Source organism: Opisthocomus hoazin, chromosome 5, assembly GCF_030867145.1.
Source record: "Opisthocomus hoazin isolate bOpiHoa1 chromosome 5, bOpiHoa1.hap1, whole genome shotgun sequence".
Lineage (NCBI taxonomy): Eukaryota > Metazoa > Chordata > Aves > Opisthocomiformes > Opisthocomidae > Opisthocomus > Opisthocomus hoazin.
This window is the reverse complement of record NC_134418.1, coordinates 78190044-78217389: the sequence shown is the minus strand read 5'-3', so window position 1 is coordinate 78217389 and position 27346 is coordinate 78190044. Positions and strand designations below refer to the sequence as shown.

The window sequence follows — 27346 nt, the reverse complement described above, 5'->3', positions numbered from 1 at the left end:
TTTTCAGGACTGCCAACTAGCCTAGAGTCCTTTCACTGGTGAGGAATGTTTCCACGCTTCTCTAACGCTTGTCTCCAAGCATTACGGCTGTTACTTTGGACTTCAGTGCCATGAAGGAACGTATCGGCCCACAAGGCAGACCAGAGTTACGAAACAACAGCTGTGAAAACAATGCAATTAAGGACACAGTTTCAGAAGCGCTCTGTTACAAGCTGTTTATTAGAACTTCACTTTGACAATAAATAAGGTATCTCCCAAGCAATCAAAATGTAATTATTTAGAAAGTTCAACAACTGAAGTTTACACAATGCTTTTTTTTATATATACACATGATTTACTGTATTTTAAACACCACTTCATCTGGAGCTGTACAACAGTAGGATGTCCATTTTTTAAATTCACACAGCAGGAAACTACCAAGACATCTCTTCAATCTGGAAGCTGTGCGTGTAAAAATAATCCAAACCCACATCAGCTTCAGGCTGGATGGTCCAGCTGTTACGAATGAATCTCTCCATTCACTAGACTAGCTGCTGAATTCAAAGTCGGATGGATGGCTCACCCAGGAGAAATAATGCCTTTCAGATTTATGGTTTTAAAGAACTAGTAAGCCACTCGACTCCACCAGCACAATGTAACCATCTGCAGTTCACTGTGCCACTGCACACCCTGTTCTGTCCTCAACACAAGCGGCACAGAACAAACCTCTGTAAAGGATGATCATTTTCAATGCTGTAAATCTCTAACAGCAAGTACAAACTTTGCACTTTAACTTACTATTAATTATGAAAACATTTTTCTGTTTTGGTCAAATGAATTAGCGTTTCTTCACTTAAACTCGAGACATTTAATATGCCTTAATAATACTTTTAAGAGTTTGATGTTCAAAGTTAACTTCAAAGAACGTTTCTGTTGAATAAAGCACCAGGTTTTCCCCACATGTTTATTCCTTAAAGAAAGTCTATGCAAGACTAGGCGGTTGGTTTTCTTTTTTTAAAACATTAGTTCTGCTAAGAGTTGTAATTTAAAAATAAAATTTAATTCTTATGGTTTGATCAAAGCCACGTTTCCAAAGTGAGTTTTATATATTCTGTGCAACATCCCATTTTCTGTAAGTGCAGAGGTACGGGTCTCGAAGTTACGCAGCTGCAATCGAGTTATCATCTGCTTGACGACCCTGAGGCTTTAAGAAAATAAAGACCGAGAATTAAAAACAGGCAGAAGACTAAGGCTGCTCTGCAACTCACTTTGCCACACATTGCGTTGATCAATGTAGCTCTAGTACACACATGTGGCATTAAGCCCATCCTAATGGTTTCCAGTAGCAGCACAGAGGACATCCAAGCGCAATTTCGGTTTGGCCCAGTGCGTACCCGTTAGAGGCCTGAGCTCCCCAACTGCTCTGTTAAAGCCAAGAGCATCTCCGTACGCATTGGGACAGCTTAGCACAAGGCCTGGTTGATCAGAGCTCCGAGTACTACTGCAGTATAAAGAGCTGACAGTTATCAATCAGTTAAAAACAGGAATGAGACTGAGTTTCTTGGAGGAATTTTAAGCACAATTACAAGAGATGGGAGACAGCAAGACTTCAGTTTTAAAGAAGAAAGGGCATGCTTGCAATAAGGTTTTTTGAGGTCCTGACAACTCCAAAGCAAAAGCAAATAATTCTGAAGGCTGAGAGATTCCACCGGAGTGTTGAGAACACCACGCTTTTGAGGAAAAAAAGCCTTTTCTATTGTCCTAGGAGGACATCTTGACAACCAGTCTAGAGGAGCCACTGATTGACAGCATACGTAAAAAGTTCTGCCTATCTCTTTTGGCTAAAACAAAACTGAAAGAACGCCAGGCCTGCTCCTGGAAACAGGCTTACAGATGTCTGAACAAGTCCATTTCAAGTCATATAAACAAACTCTTCAGGCTGCTTGCTTGCCAAGAGTCTGACGAAAAAGTGAACATGTTCTTCTGGACACAGCAGCAGCGGAATGAGAAAGCATTGTTTTGGGCAACTGGATTTAAATTGTTCTTAAAGTCAAAAGAAACTTGTGATCTATTTTTCATAACATGATTGAATAGTTTTCAGTCGTACCACTTTAGAAAAAATCTAGACTGAGTGAATCACTGAGAGGATGTGTTTTCAGAAGGTTAGGGTGGTGTTTATGAACCCAGTCATATGGGTTGCTCAAACACTTCCTTTTTTCAGGAGCACTACAAATTACGGTATTAAAGTACTTCATTACATTTAGCTCTCTCCATTGTATTCAAAATACAGACAACTTTAAAACTCATTTTACAGAGTAAGAAATGGTCTTGTTTAACTTCTTCATCAACGACCTGGATGAAGAGTTAGAATGTACCCTCAGCAAGTTTGCTGATGACACCAAACTGAGAAGAGTGGTGGATACACCAGAAGGCTGTGCTGCCATTCAGCGTGACCTGGACAGGCTGGAAAGTTGGGCAGAGAGGAACCTGATGAGATTCAACAAGGGCAAATGCAGGGTCCTGCATCTGGGGAGGAACAACCCCATGCATCAGTACAGGCTTGGGGCGGACCTGCTGGAGAGCAGCTCTGCGGAGAGGGACCTGGGTGTGCTGGTGGACGACAGGTTGACCGTGAGCCAGCAGTGTGCCCTGGCTGCCAAGAAGGCCAGTGGGATCCTGGGGTGCATTAGGAGGAGTGTGGCCAGCAGATCGAGGGAGGTTCTCCTTCCCCTCTGCTCTGCCATAGTGAGGCCCCATCTGGAGTACTCTGCCGGCCCCATCTGGAGTACTCTGCCGGCCCCATCTGGAGTAGTGTGTCCAGTTCTGGGCTCCCCAGTTCAAGAAAGATGAGGAGCTACTGGAGAGAGTCCAGCGGAGGGCTACGAGGATGATGAGGGGACTGGAGCATCTCTCCCATGAGGAGAGGCTGAGGGAGCTGGGCTTGTTCAGCCTGAAGAAGAGAAGGCTGAGAGGGGACCTTATAAATGCTTACAAATATCTGAAGGGTGGGTGTCAGGAGGACGGGGCCAGACTCTTTTCAGTGGTGCCAGCGACAGGACAAGGGGCAATGGGCACAAACTGAAGCAGAGGAAGTTCCGTCTGAACATGAGGAAGAACTTCTTCCCTCTGAGGGTGATGGAGCCCTGGCACAGGCTGCCCAGGGAGGTTGTGGAGTCTCCTTCTCTGGAGATATTCAAGACCCGCCTGGACAAGGTCCTGTGCAGCCTGCTGTAGGTGACCCTGCTTCGGCGGGAGGGTTGGACTGGGTGACCCACAGAGGTCCCTTCCAACCCCTAACATTCTGTGATTCTGTGAATAACAGGGACAGGCTAAGCACTTTCAGCTAGCTCATCTAATTGTAACCGAGTACCTGTTGCACTCGGGCAGATTTCCTAAGGATTTTGGTTGATGACACCAATGCTCAAGGCAAGACTTTTCAAAGCAAATGACTCTGTTACAAGCTGGCCATTTTAACCTGCTTAGAAACACTCCGCTTTGAGCGGAGCTGGGGTGGTAGTCCCCAAGAACTGAGCTGCCTCACAGGGAGCCATTTCAACACGAGGCGCTTCCCAGTCTTACCTTTACAAAAATGTGTGTTGGTATGAACCGTCTGAGCAGCTGATTAGTGAAGTTTGGGAATCGCAGCAAGTTGACGTGAAGAGATGGTAACTGCTGATACCCAGCCATCAGAGGATAGAAGTTGTACAACATTTCCTGCTGTGTGCCAGGAAGGATTCTTAATCGGATCTTAAAGAAAAGAGAAAAAAGCCACAAACAGGTAAATTCTGTGACCAAAAGCAGTCCTCTGTTTGCTTTCTATTTATGCACTCTTTACTTTCTGAAGCTGGAAAGGATGCAACTACTTTCCTGTTCTAGTTAAACTACTACTTCTATACTGAAACACCATGTTACCCACAAACAACATGACAAACGGCTCCTAGCCAGGCTTTTCATTTGGCCCTTCTTTAAATGCAGTCTACATCCATGTGTTCTTCCAGACAGAATTTACCATACTTTAAACATCTAAAAGACAATGAGTTTGTCCTCTCTGCACACCAGTGCAAGCCTAATCAATGTATTCCTCACTACCGGGTCAGCCAGCAGGATCAGCAGAGGTGACAATTTTGTACCTGTTTAAGGCCAGAGAACATGAAGGCATCACTGGGTTCCACTGACACCTCCACATCCTGGACTAAGTTGGTCTTATTTTGCAGGTGATATCTGACAGGTAGGGATTCTCGGACTCGACCAAATGATGGCAGATCTTTGTAAAGAAAGTAAGAAAATAATCTCAAATACAAAATGCGTTATAAACTTCCATACATAAAAAATAAGTCTATCGCAATGCGCAGTGAAAAGTTTGAAGAAAAAAAAAGATAAAATAACTAGGCATCTAAAGTATTTCTGATAAGATTTTTCAGAAAAATTATTAAAGAACAGAACAAAACTTCATCACAATTTCTTAATAACAGTTCTTCAACTTGCTAGTTACAAAACCTCCACCTGCTAACACTGTCCAGGAATGCTAACTAGGAAGTCACTTTGGTTGCTGCTGGGTATGTTCAGCTTACCAAAGCCTTATCAGATACTGCTAGGAAGCTCCTTCAAAACATATCAGAAAAGGATGGTGGAAGAATCTCAGTGCAAATGACACCGAACTGAGGAACGCACAGGAATTCCGTGTCTTCCATGAGCTCTCCACTCCCTCTCTACTCTTGTGCAGGCGAAGCGCTAGAAGACAAACACTTCACCTGCCCGCAAGCAGCTCCAACTCTCTAGGCTGTTTCTTTTCTGGGATGCAGCCAGGGCATGGGTGGATGAAACAATTCTTGCCACAGGCGTCTAGAGAAACCTACTGGGAAGGCGGCATCAGCAGAGGTAACTCTGGCCTTTGTGCTGCCACGTAACACAGGCCAATGCACTGACAGCTTTTAAGAGAACACATTCATCTAACCACCTTCCAGCTCTTCCCCTGAACTGAAGGGGAGAAAGGCAGGCAAGGCCTGGGGCAGACTAAGCAATGGTATAGTTTCTTTCACTAGCTCCAGCACCACTTTTTGTTGTCTTTTGCTGCAGTATATGCAAGGTCTGGATGCTGTAAAACTTCAGAAGTTCTTAGAATTCTAACGGGGACATGTATGTTGTCAAATTAACATTACCTGCATTAACATGGAGCGGAATGCTCTCTACAATCACATGTGGTAGAGTGATGACTGTACTAACCACAGGTACGCTTTCCACAGGTGAACTTCTGCAGGAAAATGTCACAAATGCAGACTGTGTTGAAAGTTATGCAACACAAAGTATCAAATAAGTACACTGAAAGAACATCACATATATGGCTAAACTAAAGTCATAGTAACTTCAGTGGTGGAAAGAAAAACCTCAAATCCTTATATTGGACTATTTGAAGTGAGCAAAAGAAGTGCTAGAGCAAGGAGATAAAATAGCAAAAGGCAAGTAGGAACACTAAACAGCTGTAAAACTAAATAAAAGCAAACTAGAAGAAAGATATACCTCAACATTTGTCTTCGAAAATTGAATTAATATATAAAGCCACAATCTACAGTGGGAAGACAGGTAGTTTTCCCATTTCAAAAGTTTGGTTGTTTCTACTATCTCAAACCTATTCCTTTGACTTGGCTTCTCAAGTATTTCATGACTGGAGAAAACAGGGAACGGAAAGTGACAAAACAGCTTTGTAATTGACCTAAGATCTCACAAAGAATAAAGCTTCATAGAATGTTAAAACCATAACCACATGATATTTATCTCTTAAGTGAAACATGTATTTATTCAAAAGTTTAACACGCTAAGCAGTAATTAGTAAGGTCCAAAGTCTAGACAGTGCTTGCTAAAGGAAGACCAAAACTAAAAAAAGCCAAACTTCACCCCTAAACCCCACCATCATCCCTAAAAACAAACCAACTTATTTCTTCTCCCCATCAGAGCCAAAAGATATTTACCTCTTCCAGGAAATTATATAACATCCAGTTGCCACTCCACTACCATTAGTAACTGGAGGACATCGAAGGCAAAAGCACTCACTGGCACTCTCACCTGTCTGTAAAACAACTATCAGCAAGATTTTGTTTAAAATCAAAGTGTAAATCATTACTGCAGAAGCCACCAAGTCTAAAAATCCAGTATTACACACACGTTCAGCCATTAAGTCCTTGAAGTGCTTTGCAAACTATACCTATATAATATATAAATTCAATAAAAATTGTGAAGTATCTAAATATCTAAAAGGGTGTCATATGACCGTTTACTTTCTGAACAGCACCGTGAGGTCTGCGTACAACATGTGTACACAGAACTAGTCATTGCAAATTTAGAGTAGATATGCAGAAAAAGGCAAAATAACGTCAATTCAATTTCTACACTTCTCTTCCACAACAAATTCCGAAACATCAGCATAAGACGTCTCTCATGTTTTAAACTGAAAATTAACATGGACATTTCTCTTCCCTCACCCAAATGGATGAGAGGTGGGGAAGAGAGTGAACACAAGAAAAATCTACTAGCTTTGAGTTTTCACCCTCCCCCCCATTTTTAAGTTCATTCCAGTTAAAAAAAAAAATTCCTTCTCATTGAGAGTGATTTAAAAAAAAAAAAAAAACAGTGTTAAAAATAGATGTTTCAGTCATTCAGGATAATAGTCAATCTTTATTAAGTCTTAGAAGGCAAAAAAAAAAAAAAAAAAAAAATCAAGGGAAGGTTAGGCAGCTGAATAACTGGTATCTGAGGGGATTCATACCTCCCGACAGTTCGCTCTTTAGGAGCATGAACTGGAAGCCAGGAAACACAAGGTGCCAGAGCTGAAGGTGAAACCTCATAGTTTGAAGATTAAAGGACCTGGGGAATAACTTTTTGCCAGGTAATCCTTGAATCTACAAAAGGAGTTTTGCAAGTCTCTACAGTGAGATTCTGTCCACCAAGATTGCATGGGTGGACGGTTGCCCCATACTCAGGCAGCCATCCAGACTGACTCATTTGCATTCCAAGTTTTGACAGAATACACGTTTTCACATTTCTGACTCAGCAAATGCAAAGACAATGTTTTGTTGGAAGATTTTGGATCAGCTCTACTGCTAAGTAGTCCATTTATTTGACTTTAAAGCTATCATAGAGATCTCAACCTTCAAGAGTTCAGTAAGATAATTTTTTTACATTTAAGTAATGAGCTATTAAACTGTGTTAATATAAAAAAATTGCTTACTTCTAATTGTTTTTGTAGTCTACCCTGTCTAGCTTCACATTTTTCAGTTTCATGACTGTGATCATGGGCATGGATCACTTCAGCCTTTGGATGCTGCCTCTATCGCATGGTAAAGTGTTTGCATTCCAGAAAGTATATGTAGTCCATACACACGGGAAATACCGAGTATCTTTTCATACGGATACCTCCAAAGTTGCATATCGGAATTCCTTTCAGGTACTTTCCCTGACATCTGTGACATTTAGATTTTGGGGTACCATCTATCAATCAAGTCTAGTTACTTCATCTAGTGCAGTAGGACTACATTTTGAAGCTTACTGCTATCTAAGTTCTGTTCTGGCTGGTAACTATACTATTAAGCAGCTTTCTTCTATTTAGAGTTTGATAAGCAAATGCTGTTTAAAATGTCCCCCTTTCTTACTCTCAACTTGTGCAAAATGTATCCTCCTGACAGAGAGTATAATCTAAGAAAGCTTACCATTCTCCACGTAAGATTCCAGCTGATCGACTGGGGTCATGGAAGCTGACAGCTGTAGCTGGCTCGTGACAATGGTGAGAGGCCAAGGAGAGGCACTCAGGATGTCTGTCATCAGTAAAAACGGTACGTCTGCAAACACTCTGTCCAAGTGCTCCAACTGTCAAGACAGACACAAGATCTGGCTATTTCTAACTAAACAGGGTGTGACTATCGGAAGCGGTGCGAGTCCAAAATATCAACTTTTCAAAACACGTACCTTTGTGGAGACAAATTTGACAGCAACATCGAAAGGAAATACTGTTTCTATGGTTACAGTTTCATCCTGTACAGGCAATGAAAAGGGTGGGAAAAAGAGGGGGGGGAAAAAGTCATATTCAGTTTCAGACCTGGCTATTGATGTCAAAGGTTACTAATGTAAAATGACTTATAATCATCACTTTAACCAAGTCCTTCCCAGAGACTTGTCTCCAAGATATTTAAGAACATACATACAAAACTTTTCTTCTGATTATACTTATGAAACTGCTCACCCTAAACTGGGCTACCGCACTGCAGATTTTGCATTTTTTCCATCTACTAGTAAGGCTTCTAAGAGACTTGGAATTACAACCCTTAGATTAAGAATATTTCTTGCATTTGATGAATGTATCTCCAGCAATTGGTGCATCTTTATATCCTACCCGGTGACACTTGCAGAGGATTTCTTTCCCCTCAACGACAGTGTTGATTAAGTAAGAAACGTAAACCAGAAACATTCTTGCACCAACTGTTCCACAGCGAATGTATATTGGTTTTTCCAGCTGCAAAATAAAGGAGACTGTATGAGCCAAGCTATACCTAAATTACACTAATTAGGCCCAAGAGGGCAATAGTAAAATGGGTATAATTTTGACCATAAAGAATCTCCTACAGTGCATGATCTTAAATCACATGGTGAATGATTTTAATCAGAGTAGAACAGCTCCAGTTACTTTGCTACTGATGCTTGTCTGTTACTTAGCAGTATAAGAGAAAAAAACCCAACACATTACTGGGTAAGGTGTGATATACCCAACTTCTAATCTACTAGTCACAATCTCAATTTGGTGCAACATCTGCATATTTAATCTTCAGCCATATTGAATCACACTTACTGGCTTACGATCTACTGTCCATTAGGCGGTGCATTTAATTCACTGTTGAGATTAGCCTCCTTTATTTATTTCCATCTCCCAGCTGTATCATCAATCCCAGAATATACCTTATTCCCCAATTTAGTCCAAAAGGGGATCTAGCTAAAGAAATACTAACCTACAAGTAAACAATAGGTAAAATATGCCTAAGTATTTAATTTATCAGTTCAGACAGCTGAAAGTAAACGTAAGTCCTTCTATGAGAGTCTTTTATTAGTTCATCCCCATTTTCTTAAGTGTGATACAGAAAGAAGGTTTTAAGCCTTCACCTTTTCCCCTGGTTGCAAGTCTCCCACGGGGATATCAGGAAGCAGCGCAGGAAAGGAGTCATCACATGCGTCCGTTCCATGAAGAGTCACCTGAGTTTTCTGAGTCAGGTTGGCATCTTGCCCTAGGATTAAAAACAGTCTTCATATCCACACAGCCTTACATCACCAAAGTATGAAAGCAGTAACTAAAAATAATAAGATATTAATCTCAAAAAGCAATACATGAGGAATTAACACTATTCATTTGGTTGAGGGAAACTTTGGGAAGTACCAGCAGAGGACAGATTTGACATCACCTTAATCTTCTGAATTGGAGCATTCACACCCTGCAAGGTTTTTGTCCCATCTATTTAGGCTGGGGGGGAAAATCTCAAATATCAGAAATCCTATCTACATGTTCTCTACCATATACAAAACACAACATGATTCTGTGATTCAAGTTCTTCTTGGTACTCTATATGAAGTAAAAAGGAAGTTTCACTGTTCTGTGATTCTTCTGTTTTCCAGAGCACAGCTTAATGATTTTACATCTTTCTAAAACCGTTCTTCCAAATCTGTGTTGAAAATGCATAAAAGCAAATGTATAGATGTTAAATGACACCATTCTTCAGTCAGAGGTTGACTAGAATAATGGCATTACTGCAATCACGTGGGATAATTTTCCAAGCAAAACAAGCCACATCTTGCCAAAGAGTTGCAACTGTGGAAAATATATCACCTTCCCTATAAATGAAATGTCAAATTTCCATTGTTCTTTTAATGTAACCAGCAAGCCCACACTGACCTTGCATTTCACGTGTTAAGAGTCAAGATCAAGGAGGGGGGGGGGAAAAAAAAAAAAAAAAATCAAGACCAACTACGAAACACCGCTTTATTAGCCAAGCCCAAACATACAATTAAGTAAGTTTAAAGAACACCCTACTGACTTTAATGAACCGTACAACTCTATAGGGAATGTGATTCTATTTCAGAGTACACAGCACATATTGCATCTTTTATGCTAGTGGCTTAAAAATATTTTTGCTTTTTAGGATAATTGCTACAAATAGGCGTACCAAGTATAACATTTGGACTTCACATATTGAAATCTGTCAGCAACAACTACGTACAGCTAACTAGGACTTAAACATAGAATATTTGCATTTTTCCTTTTCATTTGAAGGAATACTGTCTCAGTTCTCCACCGCTCCCCAAAATGTCAAGTGGTTTAAAAACCAAACAACATTGTCCATGGGTGGGGGGGGGGAAGAGAGAGGGGGGTGGGGGAGGGACAAAACCCACAAAGACTACACTTAGAAAAGTGTATCTTATCTAGCACTGTCTAACGCTTTCACCTCAGCAAGAAAAAGATCTATCTCTTTGGAAAAGAAAAATTTAGTTATGAGCAAGTTAAATAAAAGGTCAAGAAGGAATACAAAAGCTTCCATGTTTTCTTTCAAACTCGTAAAGACTTACCTTTTGAAAATACCCACATAAACACTACTGACAAGCTGTGGTTAAGATAACCATAACTGAATGAGTCTGTTAGCTTTTTCTTACCACTAGCATTTCATCACACCAAACCTTCACTTTGGTTCATCGCTTAATTACTGCAGGAGAACCATTTACTATATTTCTCTGCAGTGCGTGAAGAACTAGGAGTCCATTAGGAGACTGCTAGATTAAAAGAAAATAACCCCAAATACCTGGCTTTAAACCTGCTGTAAGCTTAACGTCTTTGGCCACTGCCTCCTCATGTGACTGGACTGTCACAATCAAACAATACATTTCGTTAGTCAGGGCGGGAGGTTCATGACGGAGCTGAACAGAGATGTTTGGCACTCTAGAAATAATCCTTTAAGAGAAGAGACAGAGTTATTGTATGTTTCTTAAATAACAAGTTTTTAAGTGTAGTTTAAACAATATTAAAACAGTCTATTGTTTAAGAGTGTTCTGACAACTGGTCTCCTATTCAACTAGGAGATGCGAGAACTCCTGAAAAGCAACATGATGGGAACAACTCTATCGAAACAGTTTGGAACTCCAGTAATAAGCATTAATGGCTCAGATGTTCTGCTAGGAAAGAAAAAAAGCACCCCCACCAACAGCAATCAGATCCAATTCTTTCGCATACATCTAAATTAGTGTTAGCCTATTTATTAATAATTATTTTCCAATACAGTTTCTTAGGGATTCTTTGTGTGATGGCTTTTGTAAGAGAACAGTAGCGCCTTCTAATTTGCACAAAAAACTGGGAAAAGTCTGCCTGGCAAAGTTAGGTGAAGGGGAGAACTAAAGCATACTTGGTACGCTCAGAGATCAATGCAAGCGTTTTCTGTACTTCTAGCTACCTAGAGCCTCAAAAGTCCTAAAGAATTAAGATAGTACCTATCTTATCCCCAGTTAAGCAAAGACATATTAAAAAGCTCATATTAAAGAAGTCCCCACAAGTCTTTCTTCTTTTAGGCAGAGTGATCGGGACTTCGCAGGAGACTCACAATGATACATCATATACATTTTCACGTTTTTACTCACATAGTGCTTGCCTGAATAGTCAAACTGTCCCAGTGCACTTCACTATCTGGAAGCTTAGGTCTTCGCCGGAAGGAACGTGCTGCCTGCAACACTTCTTGAGGTGAAGCTGCATCTCCACCTCCTCCACGCCAGTTCAGAATCACACATCGGCCAGATTCACTGCCCAGGATCAAATCCACAGAGGTGATCTGATAGACACAAATTTAAACGCACAATGATAACTTTGGATGCTCACAATAGGCGATCTGAAGACAGTTTTCCAACATACACATCTCTATTGTGCCTGTATATATCAAAAAAACTTCTGGCAGCTTTGCAGACTGAAGACACCTCACTACTCCAGGATTTCATTTAATGAACTGGTGGAAAAAGTAGCCATGTTCATGTGTGCAGTGTAGTATTTTCTAGTTTCCTACCCTCCTGTAGTTCCATACCACCTTCCCCCACCTTTTTCCAAAGGTATTACACATATTTAAAAAATAAACAAACAAACTTGAAGCAATACTTTATTTTTTGTGATAGTTTTTTACTTCAGTATTGTCAATAAAATTTTACTCTCATTTTTGGTATTTCATTTCAAGAATTCAAATATTTGCAACTGCAGTGACATCAGTAACTGGTGCCACACTAGATGCAGCTTTGTAGTTTTAAGTTCTTTGTAAGCATCAGTAAGAAAGGTGTAAAAAAGCCTGACAAACCTCAATCTTCTTTCCTACATCTTCAGTTTTTGCAACAAATTTGAAAGTGAACTTTCTCGTCTTGCCAGGGACTAAGCACATTGTTCCTTGTGATGACTGTTCTAGAATATCACTTTTTTGATAGGCTTCTTCTACCACACAGTATTGGTTGTAATCCTGCAATGGAGGAGTGGGGAAAAGAGTTGATAAATCCAGACTTAAGACATCTTTAGAGAGTAACGGTAGTATTGCAAATGTTAAGGCTCTGTGTCACTGCATCAAACTATATGGGTTCTTGCTACTTTTCACACTATTGAAGTTAGACTTAGCAAGTAATTGCAACACAATTCTTTGATGAGATATCCATTATCTTAATTAATATATCATGCAAATAATAAATAAGACATTAAAATGATCCTTCTGAAATTTTAAAGAGCTTCTTAGAAAAACAAACAATAGATTAACTAAAACTCCAAAATGCAGTTTGATTTTCACAGTATCAATATACTTGTCAAAAGTGATAGATAATGCAAGAAATCACTTTTCCAATTTAAGTATTAACATAATGTTTGGAAAAGAACTTTTGATTTTTTTCTGTTTAAAGACACTAATAGATATTACCCCATTCTTATAATAAACTTCTATCACTAGGTCAGAGATAGGTAGAACATAGTTACCTGATTATTGAAACTGATGCAGAGCTTAGAAAACCTGATAGGATGAGGACAATCCGCTCTCAAGTATACATCAAATTGCACAGGAACATCAACATGAAAACTAGGAGCAAGAAATTTTGCTTTGCACTGCACTGCAATTAAAAAAAAAAAGGAAAGAAAAAAACCCCCACAAATAAGTAGGTGTTAAACACAAACTACAACATTAAATTCCAGAAGCACACTCCTGAAATAATTGTGGTTAGGATTGTTCTGTGTATACCCTTAAAACTTGGTTTCTATCTAAGTGGGTCAAATTTGACTACTAACACTGTCACAGAAAGCCACTTCTCAGCACTTGGCTGAAACCTTCGCAGAGGAGAGGCAGACGTCCAGCAGAGAAAAGAAATAATCCTGTACACTTAGATACACTTCTTTTGTGGGTAACGCTCACTCATGGCCCCCCTTCTATAGGGAGTATTACTTTGCACACATTCTGCCCTCTATCTCTTTATCCTCAGAATCCTACTTCAAAGCACACCAGAGTGGCAGAAGCCTTTCAAAAAAACAAGGATTTACTACTTCTACCACGTTTAAAGGCATAGGAAGCCTCAGCTGGAAGTTCATAGGTTTCTGCCTCTCAGACACAATGCTCAAAGGATTCTTCTTTAGTAATCCATATTGGGGATAAGACATCACTGGATTCTCTCATGAATTCTTTACTGATTTAGATGAAGAACAGAGCAGTGCTGATACAAGTTTCAGCATTGCTTGCTTTAATATACACTCTATATTTTTTTCTAGTTAGTTATTTTCAAGATGTAACTACATCAAAGTTTATGATCTGGTGTATATTTGCTTTTTTACTTACCAAATGGTATAAAATCTTGGACTTCTATTGTAAAAACATTACTGCCTGCCAAGGAAACACGGTCAGCCCACAGTTTTTGTGATGCTTTCACGGCAGCAGCATCACAATCAGGTTCAGGATCAGGGCTTTCATTCTGTATCCAGACAGAGGATTACAAACAACAATACAAGAAGGTTAGCAAACACTGACCACTCTTCAGATTATTTAAAAGGGTAATAGTAGTTTTGCCACTTACCATTAGAACTTTTATCAGATTTTTTTCTATTCGAGACTTCTGATCTTCTTTAAGAGTAGATGCTAGCAAACAGAACAAAACCAAAGATTACAAGACAGAAGCAAGTCCCTTTACTCTTTTTTTTTTTCAAACTTAAAAATAAATAATTCCTTTAGATTGCATCTTTCAAAAAAAAAAAAAAAAGAGAAACAAAAAAACCCACCACACTGAGGGGAAAAAAATTTCTAACATTTCTCTACCAGTAATGAAGAATTCATTCAGTTTTCAGAACTTCCCCCATTTTAAGTGCTTACTCTTACTTCCACTGGAACCAAGCACAATATTTTTTGGTTAGACAAGCATTTCATAATTTATTGGAGGAAAACCCCAAGAGAATAATGCCTACACCTTCTTGTTACTGATGTTTAAAAACAGAAGAGTCTGGGACACACAAAGAAGCAAGCTTGGATAGTATCAGAAACAACAACTAGAGAAGGTGACAGGAAGAAAAAAGGTCTACTTAATATAAGCACTCTTCTCTCGAAGATGAAGAGGTGGGGGGGGTTGTCTCATCGGCTATTCTTTAATACAAAGTGGAGTAGCCTGGCTAGCTAACGGAAAATGCAAGCCCATTTTTGCCGCACCTACCCTAACTGTGGTATTAGTTAGCAATTTAGGGCACAGAAGATTGATTTCTGCAGTGTCAAGTAACAGGCACTATACAAAGCAGAGTGTTTGCATTATTACTGTGCAGCCACCCTATGTCACATCTTTCCCCTGAAACATACCACACGCATATTTCATCAGCTGAGTTCAGTAAAAAGTCTGAGAAGCATATTTGGGATTTTGAAGTCCAGAAAAATGGTGTTAGCTTTGTTGCTCACTAGCAAAAAGTTTTTCCCCTTTAGCTATATTACAGTTGTTCTCCTGTCCCACAGCTCAGGAAGTTTCCATTACGTTACTTGAACAGCCTCAAACGAAGCTCTGTGCCTCAGACATTCTGACACAGTCTATTCAAATGCAATGCATTTTATAACAGAAGAACAAGAAAATTCAACTTCCGGCATACGAAGAATAATGAAGAGACGGTAGTAAAAATTCAGGACAGTTATACAGTTATTTTCTGGTCAAATCATTTGAAGTACTGTAACCATTGTGTCTGACAATGATTTGTCAGACTGCAAAGTACATGTACTTTGATTTTTCTGTACAGGCTGAGTATATTTCTTAAAAGAATACCTCTACCCAGTAGCTCTAAAGAGTACGTCATATAATCTTTTAGCTGGGCCATCAGATATGAACATTTGAGAGCTGTTGTCAGTATGGAAGTGAGAAGAGTCCACCATCCTTCACTGCGATATTCACACATAACATAATCCAAGAGCCTGCAACACAGTAAAATTGAGACAAAAACAAGTTATACACACCAATATCTTTTAGAACCCCTTATTTATTTGGTATCATTAATACAAAATTCATCTTCACTAAGACAAATGCTAGGTTAAAGTTAAGTATACTGTTTACACACAGCAATGATTTATTGAAAATAGCATGAGATTATTGTAAAGAAACACGTTTATTCCATGAATCTTCTATTTCAGGCTAGAACAATTTTCACAAGTGAACAACAGGAAAACTCACCTGTCTTCACAAAAAGAGCTAGCAAAACAGCAACTTAGCCCAGCACCGCATTAAAAATACGCTTTACTATTGGGTATGTGGTAAGCTTTATGAAAAACAACCCAAAAGCCCACAATAATGTTCCCTTCCAAACTGAGGTATTTTAACATTCCTCAAGCTGAGATGTTTCTTTTCCCTCCTACTTCCTAACCCCTGCTCCCTTTAAGGGTTTCAAAGATCTATGAACAACACATGCATCAACTTTTATCAGGCAAAACTGCACACCTTAGTAAGGCTTTAATACTCAGCAATGTTTGCTATTACTAGGAAAGCAGAGAAGTGAATTTTTTTACTCTATTCAACTGTTCAAGACAAAAGTTTCTGCCTATTTCAGAAAATAATAATAAGAAATGCTTGTTCATATAAAAACTAGACTGGACACAAATTGATCTGCTTATTCTAGCCTATCTTCTCCATGTAGCTCCCAGTCAGCTACAAACAACAGTAAACATCTCTCTCCTACCTCAAACATACCCCCTTTACAACACCATGGGATCTTTGAAACCTAATTAAGGAAAATATTGTGGGACTCCTACTTAACACGACCTTGACTGTGTTTCCCCTTAAAAATACAAAGTTAAGAAACTAAGCATAAGAGTACCCTCAGCACTAAGCTTTCCTAGCTCTGTAGTCATTAATAGCAGAAAACTACACTAATAAAAAGAATTGTTCTGCTAATTCCCTGGCATATAAACAAAAACTAAATTCAGCTACATTCCCATATTTTTTGAATTTTGTAACTACAAAGTCTGTAATCAAACATAACTATATTCTCACTGAAGTAGGAGGCAAGTTTCAGAAATTCCTTCTGCAAGAGAAAGAGCGAGCAAGCTAGAAATAAATAATATTTGCCCAATACGGCAAATCCTCACAACAGCTTACAGCAAGAAGTTTTCCTACTCTAATAACTGACTCATCATACCTGTTTTGCTTTTGTTAATATAAGTGGAGTTCATAGACTCCAAAGCTTGTGCTTCAATCAAAGCCACGTACAAGGAGCCACTTAGATGAGCTTCCAACATTATCCCACAGCTACAAGACATGGGGTCTTAGTGAGAAGAATAACATGTGAAAGAAGCAATCATGGATGGTACTCACTTCAAAGCTTTGGCATAATCTTTTGCGTAGTAATATTCTTCTCCCATTTGAACCACTGATAACAACAACAAAAAAAGATGTTCCAGATGAATATTGAAAGTATTTAATTAATCTAAAAAATGCATCTGATTATCTATACTTACTCAAATGACTTTTCATTCTTGGACATTTGTATTTCTTGAACTGTGCAACAGCATTACTCAACAAGGTGATTATTAGCTCCTAACAGACAAAACCATTATTGATATCATTATATATGTAAACATTTGGATAGTGTTGGAAAACAGATTTCTTTTGTAGAATAAAACTTACTGAGTGAAGGACATTTTTCTCTTTCAACTGCAGGGATAAAATTCCTGTCTTCTCCTTTTCAGGATCAGAAAGATCAAAGCCTGCATAACACAACAAAAAATCCATGAAGTTGGAATTTTGTCCAGATCTGAAGGGAACTATTTATGTATTTAGCTATATGCAACGCAAGCTCCAACTCAAGCACACCCAAACTCCTAAACATTCATTTGCCTAGGAGACAGATATATCGCTTTCAGAACTCACCCATCCTCAGTGTTCTAGAAGGGAAGTTCTGGAACAAATACCTTGCCTTTTGTTTAAAAGAAGTTATCTGAAGCTACCCAAAAATAGCAAACTACAGTAAGACAACCTAGTCTTTAGACTGCATCTATTAACATTTGAAGTCTGTACGTTAAGACAAATTTGTAGCCCTCTTCCCATCTGATCTCAAATTAGGATTCAAGCTTATGTTTCTCTAGCAGTAGAGAGTGCCAACATATAAAGAACTGTATAGGGCTTTTAAAGGCTATAGACTCTTGCTGGAACCAAAAAACTGAATATATTAATAGCTAAAGTTCATCTTCATCTTGAACTGTTTAACCTTGGCAGTAGATTCTAATTTAAAACAGTAACACTCAAAGATAAAAAAGGTTAGACAGTGCTGTATTTACGGTAGATGAAATAAAGTCTTTAAAAGAGGGCAGTGCTAAAGTGGCAAAGCCCAAAGAATATGCAAAGAATAAAGAACAGGAGACCAAACAGAGAGGGAGAAAGGGAAATAAAACCACAGTCGGCAACGAAGATCTCAGAACTGCATGTGTATTCATACTTAGCTCAAAGCTGTACATTCAAAGTCTGAATTTCTCAGAAAACATCCTCCTTAATAGGAAAATCACAAATTCCTTTCTTAGATTAAAACCTGGTCATTGCATCCTCTCCATCCATTTCAAAATCCAAAAAGCTTTTTCAGAAAAAGAGTCATGAATTCCTGTCTACAGCTGACAAGATGCAGCACGGATGGCAGGATGAATTTATAACAATCGCATTCAGGGACATCGTTACTTTTCCTGTACCCACTTCTGCAACTTCTCTTCCCAGAAGCGCGTTTCACTGCAGTCAGGCATTCCTGCAGCCCACTGATTACAGGTGGCTTAAACAGCAACAGAAACAAAGCAGCAGCAGAGCTTCAGGATGGCCTATGCAACTTTGCTGATCCTGCATAAACCTGAGGTTCCTTTTTCTATTTGTTATAGAGATCAAACGCACTTCCCGTCGACACCTGCCCAAGTTGTACCACCAACTACCAAGAGAGCGAAGTCCCAGCCCTGCGTCTGTCTCGGCGGAAAAGGGATTACATGCTGACACCCACTAAGTCACCTGGCAGGATCAGCAGCTAAAGAAGTTTGTCTGAACTCCACAGATACAAGACACAGAAACGTACTTAATATTCCCTGCCGCCATGGTCTTTGCCCATAGAAGTCAAGCACTCCAGTTTGCGTTTCCAGGGGATCTGGATTGGGGTACATCACAGACGACTGTAAAATCAGCAAACATAGTCATAAAAAAGGGTTCAAGCATTAAAAGCAATTTGATGCTCCAATACACATGCACATAAAAGATGAAGTTTGCTTTAAAACATATAACCTTTCTGGCCACCTGTATAACAACAGTACTTCAGGAAACCCAAACTTATAAATACTTCTCATTCAGTTTGACATCCTACTTCATTCACCTTCATTAGACTCAAATACTGTTAAAGAATAACTGAGTAATCCTTTTTAAAACTAGTTCCTAACAAGATAATCCAAGAACAACAAATAAATAGCACCAATAAGAACAAAGACATTTTAAAATAATCGGGACATATCAGCTGGAGAGTAGCTACATATAACTACCATGTATGTTTAAATGACTGCAGAGATCGATTTTTCCATGCAAATCTTTCTGCCAGGCAAGTGTCAAAAAAAACCTAAACCAAAACCTGCCCCCCCCCCAACACACACTCTAATACTAATGCTCTTGTTTCTCTGCTTCCTGTAAGTCACCAGATACAGTGCATAGAGAAATACACTGGAAAAATAAAACAGTAAGTTTTCAAGCATCTGGAGATGTAGAAATATTTTTTTAAATAAGTATTTTAAAAACATGTCAGAATTATTTGTAATAAAATAAACACTACAGCATTTGTTCTGGAGTAACTTTTCCAATACATAACAAATACTTGTAATGTTAGTAAGCATCACGAAAAAAACAAACATATCCTTTTCATGGATTTCATTTACACATATTACAGACTATTCCACTACCATTTGAGACTAAAACATTAGCTCATTTACTGCCTGGTTACTTGCAAAGCATTTTCTCCCCTCCCAACTTACATCATGGTTACAAAGCATACTTGCTAGTTGTTTTCGTTCCTGTGCATAGTAGGCTGCCTGCTGGTAATAGAAACCTGGATTCTGAGTCTGAATTGCTGTCAATCCCAGCTTAATGGCTTCATCAAACAAGTCACCAAAAGCCTGAAACCTATTTAAAAAAATTCATAATGAACATTATGTACAGAACAACAATTTGAACTGAAAGGTACACTTCAACTAAAAGTTCTGGTTAGTCTTAAGACAGATGATACTTCTCTGAATTCTGTGGCTGCATTTGTGTCACACCCTGTTCACCCTCAGAGAAAATGGTCAATAACTAATTCAAAACAAAATAACAGCATACAGTTTTTATGATCTAGCGTATCTCTTTTAGATAAAGAGCTCAGAATGTGTATCTTGCCTAGACAAGTAAAACAGTGAACTTCACAAGGTTATATAAGAACTAAAACATTACTAAGGAAAAACATACTGTTTAGACATCCAGGCAGCATGCTCAAAAGCCAGTTCTGCACTTCCTATTTTTTTCTTGCACAAGTCAATATGTTTCCTGAACTGAGCAATTGCATCCAGTGGAGTATTATGCTGAAAACAGAGGCGACAGATCTAGGAGAAATCAAAATAAGAGGAAGAATAAATGTGTTAGGCTGATAAGGATTAGCTTTAAAAAAAAAACCAACCCCAAACACCACTCACGAAAAACCCAAACAAAATGATTTTACACATTTCTGAAGAGCTCAAATAGGATAGAAAACAGAAGGAGAAAAACAGATGTAAACCATAATGTACTACACCTGAAACCACGTGGTCTGCTATTTCACCTAATGTTTGGGGTTTTTTTTTTCTCCTTTCTCCCCCGGGTCATCAGGGGGAGAGTGCATAACTCTCAGCCAAATTCAGGATAGAACTGCAGAGCCACTAGGAATATCATTACCTTTGAAGCCTGCAGTCTGCAAATGGAATTTGGTGCAGTCCAACTCCAGGGTTGTAAATGGTGGGACAGTTTTGTTTTACCTAAAAGCCCCCAGAATACCACAAAAGCATAGTCTGATTCTTAAAGAGTTACTTTCCTCCCCCTAAGAAGCAGTAACTAAACTCTGCTGGCTTAAGCTTTGCAAGAAGAGAAAACTATTCAAGGAATAAACAACCCTTCTTTCCACTCCCCCTGCACAGAGCCAGAGCTAGAGAGTCTCTAGTCTTTCAGATGTCTGCATCTCAAATGAACTCCAATCCTGCAAGATACTCCCAAACTTCAGCTAAGGATCTTTCTTTTGTGTGGAATTCAGAAGTCTTTGCAAGTCTGAGTGTAACTGGTATTCCACTGACAGCTGCTTCTAATCCATCTCCTTATAAGCAATATGAAACAGAACTTTTAAACCTTTACACATTAAAGACGTATCAATTTTTAATTTTTTTTTTAAGTAACAGTTGTCAAAGATTAGAAGTACGCTTGTTACCTTGTAGTTTATAAATCCTGCCATGGTCTTGATTTCGAGCATGTTTGTTTCATGAGCCCTCAATTCATGCACAAGATTATAGGCAGTTCTGTAATTCCTAAGCAAGAATACTTAAATTAGAGTTATATAAGATAATAAAATTTAAAAACAGGACTGCTGGCAGCAGAAAATAGCCTTGCAATCACAGCATTCTTCCGAGTGAAGAACTCACCCCTCACATGCATGTTTAAATAATTCTGCATTCAGGAAAATTTTTATCATAGTCTACAGCTTAGCAGTAATTTGGGGTAGAGAGGGTGGGGGAAGATTACATGAGTCTTACTTGAGAGCATTCTGCGTATCCTGTTTCAGCTCACTGAAGAATGCTATTTTGAACTGGTGTCTGACAAATAAAAGCTGCAAGACACAACCAATGTACATCATTCACAGACACCCGAACAGACCTGCTACCTGCAAAGCAGACACAGCTGGCAATTTCAGAGGTTTACATAATGTAGCAGTTGACTTGAAAAACTGACCACACAACTGTTTCTTAATAGTTGTGTCTGCCACCACGATGCAGCAGTGATCTTTCAGCAGATTTAATCTATTCCGAGCCTTTTACCCTGGAGGAGGTTTCATGTGGGAGAGGCTTTGTAACACCCCAAAATCTCTACACCAACAGTGCTGATTGTTGGTTTGGAGCTCACCGCTTGGATTCCAGCTTCCAAGAGAGGCAAGCTGACAACAGAACGTTGTGTGCCTGAGCAGATATTTAACAATTTGAAAAGCAAAAGTTAAACTGCCAACTCAGGTGCAACGTTAAGTTTGACACATCTAAGGGAAGCACTTCCCACAACTTATTAAGATATTATATTCAAATAGGTTAAACCAAATACGTAATCAGAACTTTCTCTCTCTCTCTCTTTTTTTTTTTTTTTTTTTAAATTGGACAACTTCATTTTTGGGCTGCAGCTCTTCCTCTACGGAAGATGTGAGGAATACAAATAAACATATGAACAAAACCAATCAAAATCAAAGTTGAAGAAAATTAAAACCAGATTCACTTTGCATACTGAGAGAAGGCATCTCCAGTTGGAAGGGGGGGCAAAAACATTTAAGCAACAAACAACCCTTATTTTCATGTTTTGGCATGCAATATAACCTGTGCAATATTTCAAAAATAGGGTAACGTTACCTGGTGAGTGGTTTTGTTCAAGAACTCCTTATGAGATTTAACTCTTCGTATTTCTGTGTAATAGTAAGTCTGAGCATGCTCATAGAAAGCATTTTCCAACCTGCAACGAAGTTGCTTATAAGTTTCACTAAGTTTCTCCCACATACAAAGAAATTCTGAAGTTCTTCAGAATAAATTACTTTTAATCGTGCTTATTTTAGGGTTGGCAAAGTAGAAGGAGGTATTACTAAACTCTTCTGCACGTTACCACACAGGGTAAGAGTCTGCAGACAAAAACTCTTCACACAAAACCTTACACAAGGGTAGCACAAAGTAGAACAAGCAGGTTCACGAGCTTTATATATTGATTTCTCTTACAACAATCTCTAGTATTTAACGTAAGAAAGTCTGAGGATAAGCTGTTTGGATTTGCAAGGCAACAGAAAGTAGAGAGACATCTCAGTCAAAGCAAGCAAACCTTGCAGAGGCTTCTGGCATAAGTCTGAACAGGTCAAGATCTTATTTGCTGGACTGTGGAGGGGAGGAGTGGGAATGAAAAAATAGCAGTAAATAAAATTGTGAGGGCACAGAGCAGGATTCATCATTCTGTCTGAACATCAGCAGCTACCTGGGTTGCAGAGGCAACAGTCAAACTTGTGTTTGTAAGATAAACAGCCCAACAGCAAGTCACAGAGGGAGAAGAGAAAAACAAAAGAGGCCCAGAACACTGAATGCAGTTTGAGGCTGAGGAGGATCTAAGAAGCGTATGCTGTATGATCAAATTATAAGGACTAAAATCAACTAGAACAAGACCACAATCCAGGAGAGGAATACATTCAGTAGCACTGATTCCCACAGGAAATCAAGGATGAAGGACCAGTTCTGTCATTTGGTCAAGTAGGGATCACCGCAGTCTTCGACTAAGGCAGATCACAACAGAGAGGAGGGCGAGGAAAACAACAGCACAGACCAACGGACGGCAATTGTTAACTACGAGTTCAGTCACAAAAGGAAGACAAGATAAATTAAGTCTGCCTGTCATACTTATTTTAACATTATATCGCAGCTGTATAAGAAAAGACAAGCCAGTCCAAGGGGTAAACAAAAAAAAATTATTCTCTTTTATTACTATGAAATCTCAATTAAAATGTCAAAACAAAAAGATTAATACCAGGAATTCTGACATGCTTATATGCTCAGACATGATTATACACTCAAACATTTTTTTTTTAAATGTGCATGAAGAACTATTATTCCCTAATGATAGAGCCTTACCTTCACAAACTTGAAGACAGTTGCAAACCTCATGTCAAACTGCAACTGCATGCAGTTTGCACAGGCTTACACTAGTTAACACGCAGTAAACTCTCCCTCTTTAGCACTGAGCAAAATATGAAAAACTAGAAGTAATGGCTACTTTACTTTGATCAATTCTAGTAGCTGTTTGTGAGCAGCATGGATATGATAACAGCACTGATTTATGTTGAGAACTTTACTGTTTATACATAAATACGAGGGTGAGAGAAGGAAGAATTAGTCTATCAGACCATCACACCTTCTCTCCCTGAGCATATCTGGAAAAATTTAAACTAATTTTAATAAACCATGATTTGCCTTAGTTTGAGCCCTTCTTTGTAGGTCTACACAAGACTGTCTTCCTTTCCCTGTTCTGTTTTTGAAAGGCCTTCATAATTTATTTGAATCTGTATTCCTTGTAAATATTAAAACAGAAAGCACAAGGAATGTAAAAAATGACAAAGACATAGTGTTTGCAACCAGACAAACGCTATTTAGCATAAATAGAGAGATACCTGCACAGCCAGGAAGTGTGGGGAAAAAAAGGAAAGACCTGCTAACACAGACCTATAGCTCACAAAACATTTGTAGGGAAAATTACTCTGGAGCAGCAGGGCCAAAAACACTGCAGAGGCAGAAAAGCCCACTTTGCCTCTACCTAACCTGAGGAATGGAATGTCTTGGGATATCTAATAATGTTTCTTCAAAAGCAACATCTCCGACAGTCATTACTCAGCCTCACAGAGAAAGGGGAACTGCATGGAATTCACCAGGTTGCAAAACAACCTGAAGAATTCCAGCAAAGAGACAAAACATTCACTGCTGGTCTGCGTGTCACACAGCAGTCATCCCAAGCTATTGACTCTCTCAACATCACCATTAGCAAACAGCGCAAAACAGTGTTTTTCATAGTCACTTACCTTATGATATAACCAACAAGATGATCAGTGTGTGGAAGTACAAAGAGGGATTTTCCAGAAAGGTCACAAGCATTACATAAAGCCGCTGCCCTCTCTGAAGCAATAACATCTTCCCCTAGTGAAGTCAAGCAAAGCACAAGTAAGCAGTATGCAGTGCTGAAACGTCAAACTCCCTCTCAAAGCTCGACAGGTAGGAGGTATCGAAAAATCTAATACAGACAAAACTAAGACCCCTTTCTTTCTTACTTCTTTCAGAGTACTACGTGCTTCATCCAGTAGAACACACTGCAGAAACTTTCTAGGAGTGGCTTAGCTAGCCATGACCTACCGATATGAGACATGTTTTTCCATCCCTCTCTCAGAATTAAGTATCCCGTGTCTTGAAAAATACAATAGCATCCAGAAAAGACAAACACATAAAGCAGGAAAAGAAAAACCAAAAACCGGTTTGCCAGACACTAGACGGTATGCAGCCACAGCTGAAGCAGCAGCTCCACAGAAACATAAGGTTAAAACATACCACATTTTACAGCTCCACTTGGCTCCAAGATTTTATCGATTAAAACTGAGTTAAACTACAAGGGTTCTGCAGGTACCAAATACCCTTCCTCTAAGCTCTCACTGCTTGTACAGTTTTTCTTCATCTCAAGGAAGGTTTAAAAAGCAACTTGCTTACAGGGAGGTATGTCATGTGTGTTACGCTAGCAACCCATTTTTGATACTATGTATCAAAAGATGGACTTTGACTAAGAGAACAAGGTTAAGGATAAAAGTATCAAATGTTTAGGGTCAACTGCCCCGAGTACTCTTTCCATCTGTACACCTTCCTGCAGCCACAACGCATTTAACGTACGTGGGTGACATTACATTAAGAACTACAGATAACGTGACAAATGACAGTCAGCTCATTCCATCAGCCCTTCTGAAAAGTGAGATCACAACTGTGCACACGAGTCTTTTAGTACCTGGAGGTAACGGTGTTTTTTTCTGAATCAAAACCACAGCGACTTTCGTGTTTCTTCCCTGCAAACTTTGCCTAAAATCAAAACAATAGGGCACAGCGTCAAGGTCTCACTCCTTATTTCTGAATAATCAGAACACAATTAGATTTCAGTCTAGATGGAAGCACTGAAATCATGTTATATAGGGGAAAAAAACCAAACACAACAATATGCTGCAACATCCACAGAATGCTGTGTTCCCTTATTTGTTCAGATAGGACAGAACAATTGTGCTGAGTTTAACAAGCAAATCTTCAGAGGCTGTTTTTACTTCTGTGACTTTTACAAATACACCATTAAAGAAAAAACGTTTCTTTACTGTCAGTTGTGTGTTAAAACACAAAGTTCAAGCTGTCCTTAATTTGTGTCTGAGAAAAAAAAAAAATTATACATTTTAGAACGCGAAAAGGATTCTGCAATTCACGCTTACCGTTAGCTTCTATTATGAACCAAGTGAAAAAACTATACCTGACAATTTCAACTCGAGTAGCACATTCCAACTGTTTTTCCTTCCATTGTGGCTCATCCCAGTCGAGTTCATAGAACACCACCACAAGTGCTGGAACCAAATTCAGGTGTTTGTTCATCCAACCAGTCTTCAGGATTCCTTTTGGAATATACCATTCATAGGACGTCCTCTGAAAATATTGAGGTTATTAAAGCAAGCTACCAAATCCATTTACAGGCATTTACAGCAGGAGAAAGGGAATTGTCGCTACATTCTTGTCACCTGAGAATATGTTTGTCAGCTTTCCTTTATATTCTTCTCCTCAAACCTTTGTTATTGAGGCATACCCCTCATCACCTGGCATCAGGGCCTGATGTCTGAGACACCAGAAACAAAGAACAACAGATTCCAGGTAGACTGGAGAAAAGGGCCAAGTTCAGAAGTACGTTTCACACACTTTCATGAAATATTAGGCTCAATTTAGAAGAGGACTCTCAAACAGAGCCAGGAGAAGCCAGTTTGGAGTCTTGTTCTTTGCCAGCATCACAGAGTTCTGTCATCTTCCAAGGGTTAAAGCCATTGACATTGCTGCTTAACTGCCACTGCAAAGCAGAAAGTGGATCGAGACATTCCTTCTGCCGCATTTCACTTACTTGAAGGCTTTACTTTTTTTCAGAATACACCGATTTCCAACACCTAGTTTCTCCAGAGTAAAACTTTGGGTTTTGTTAAAGCTGAAATTTCACGAGCACACCTTAACGCTGAGTGAACAAACAGCAAATACTTTAGGCAGTCGATCATCTTGGCTTTCTCTGCCTCTGCCTGATGAGCCGAGGCACCCCTGTTACCCACGCACCCCACCACACCGCCCCTGGCTTCCCCTTCGCCCTGACAACTCCCCTCAGGCCTCAGGCTCCCTCCAGCAGCGGGGGATCAGCCAGCTGCAAACCGGGCGGCCCGGCCCGGCCCCTCGCTCCGGGCCCTGCCCCCGGGGAGCCCACAGCTCCCCCCGGGCCTGCACCCCACGTTGCCCGCCGGGCCGCAGGCCTCCCGCGCTACCTTCGTCCTGCACTTGGGGTACTCGTGGTCGCCGGGGAGCACTTTGAAGGAGATGGGGACGCGGTCGGCCCTCCGGTTGGCGCAGAAGGCGTCCCACACGGCCCGGTGCACGGCGTTGTACACCACGTCCAAGCCGGTGAGGGTGACGAACGCCATGGGCCGGCAGCACAGCTCCACCGGGAAGTCCCACTGCGTCGGGGTCATCCTGCCAGGAGGAAGAGGGAGGCGGCGGGAGGGCGGCTCTCGGCGCCGCGGCCCAGGCCGGCCGCTCTTCCCCGGGGCCTGGCCGGGCGCTGACACGGCTGACGGCCGCGGGTCACGGGAGGCGCCACGGGCAGGGCGAGGGAAGACCGCCGCCTCCTTCCCCTCCTCAGGAAGCGGGCGCCGGGCATCGGAAGGGCAGCTGAAGCGACCAATCGGCGCCCCAGCTCCACCGCCGGGCCAGTCAAAGTGCGCCCGCGCGGCGAAGGAGCCAATTAGCTAAAGAAGGAAGCGGCGAGAGATCAGCGGAGCCGG

The 27346-nt window shown here is 40.0% G+C and overlaps 1 protein-coding gene across 2 annotated transcripts; it reads right to left on the bottom strand.

Moving 5' to 3' along the window:
- Positions 1 to 201: 201 nt before the first annotated feature.
- TRAPPC11 (trafficking protein particle complex subunit 11) lies at positions 202 to 27192 on the bottom strand. Of its 2 annotated transcripts, XM_075421822.1 has the most exons (29): positions 26831 to 27192; positions 25792 to 25961; positions 25288 to 25358; positions 24323 to 24437; positions 22128 to 22227; positions 21273 to 21346; positions 20951 to 21047; positions 19966 to 20099; positions 19497 to 19644; positions 18560 to 18653; positions 17140 to 17219; positions 16971 to 17049; positions 16828 to 16882; positions 15289 to 15434; positions 14071 to 14132; positions 13836 to 13968; positions 12989 to 13119; positions 12333 to 12488; positions 11635 to 11822; positions 10806 to 10954; positions 9121 to 9242; positions 8360 to 8479; positions 7936 to 8001; positions 7680 to 7836; positions 5946 to 6054; positions 5139 to 5230; positions 4110 to 4243; positions 3559 to 3726; positions 202 to 1183 (listed from the first exon to the last, which is right to left on the bottom strand). In XM_075421822.1, the coding sequence occupies exons 1-29, from the start codon at positions 27032 to 27034 to the stop codon at positions 1139 to 1141; spliced, it is 3399 nt and encodes a 1132-aa protein (XP_075277937.1). In that variant the 5' UTR covers positions 27035 to 27192; the 3' UTR covers positions 202 to 1138. The 2 variants fall into 2 exon arrangements, with proteins under 2 accessions (XP_075277937.1, XP_075277938.1); XM_075421823.1 differs by lacking the exons at positions 202 to 1183; positions 3559 to 3726; positions 4110 to 4243; positions 5139 to 5230 and having other exon boundaries at positions 5969 to 6043.
- Between the last annotated feature and the right edge of the window lie 154 nt (positions 27193 to 27346).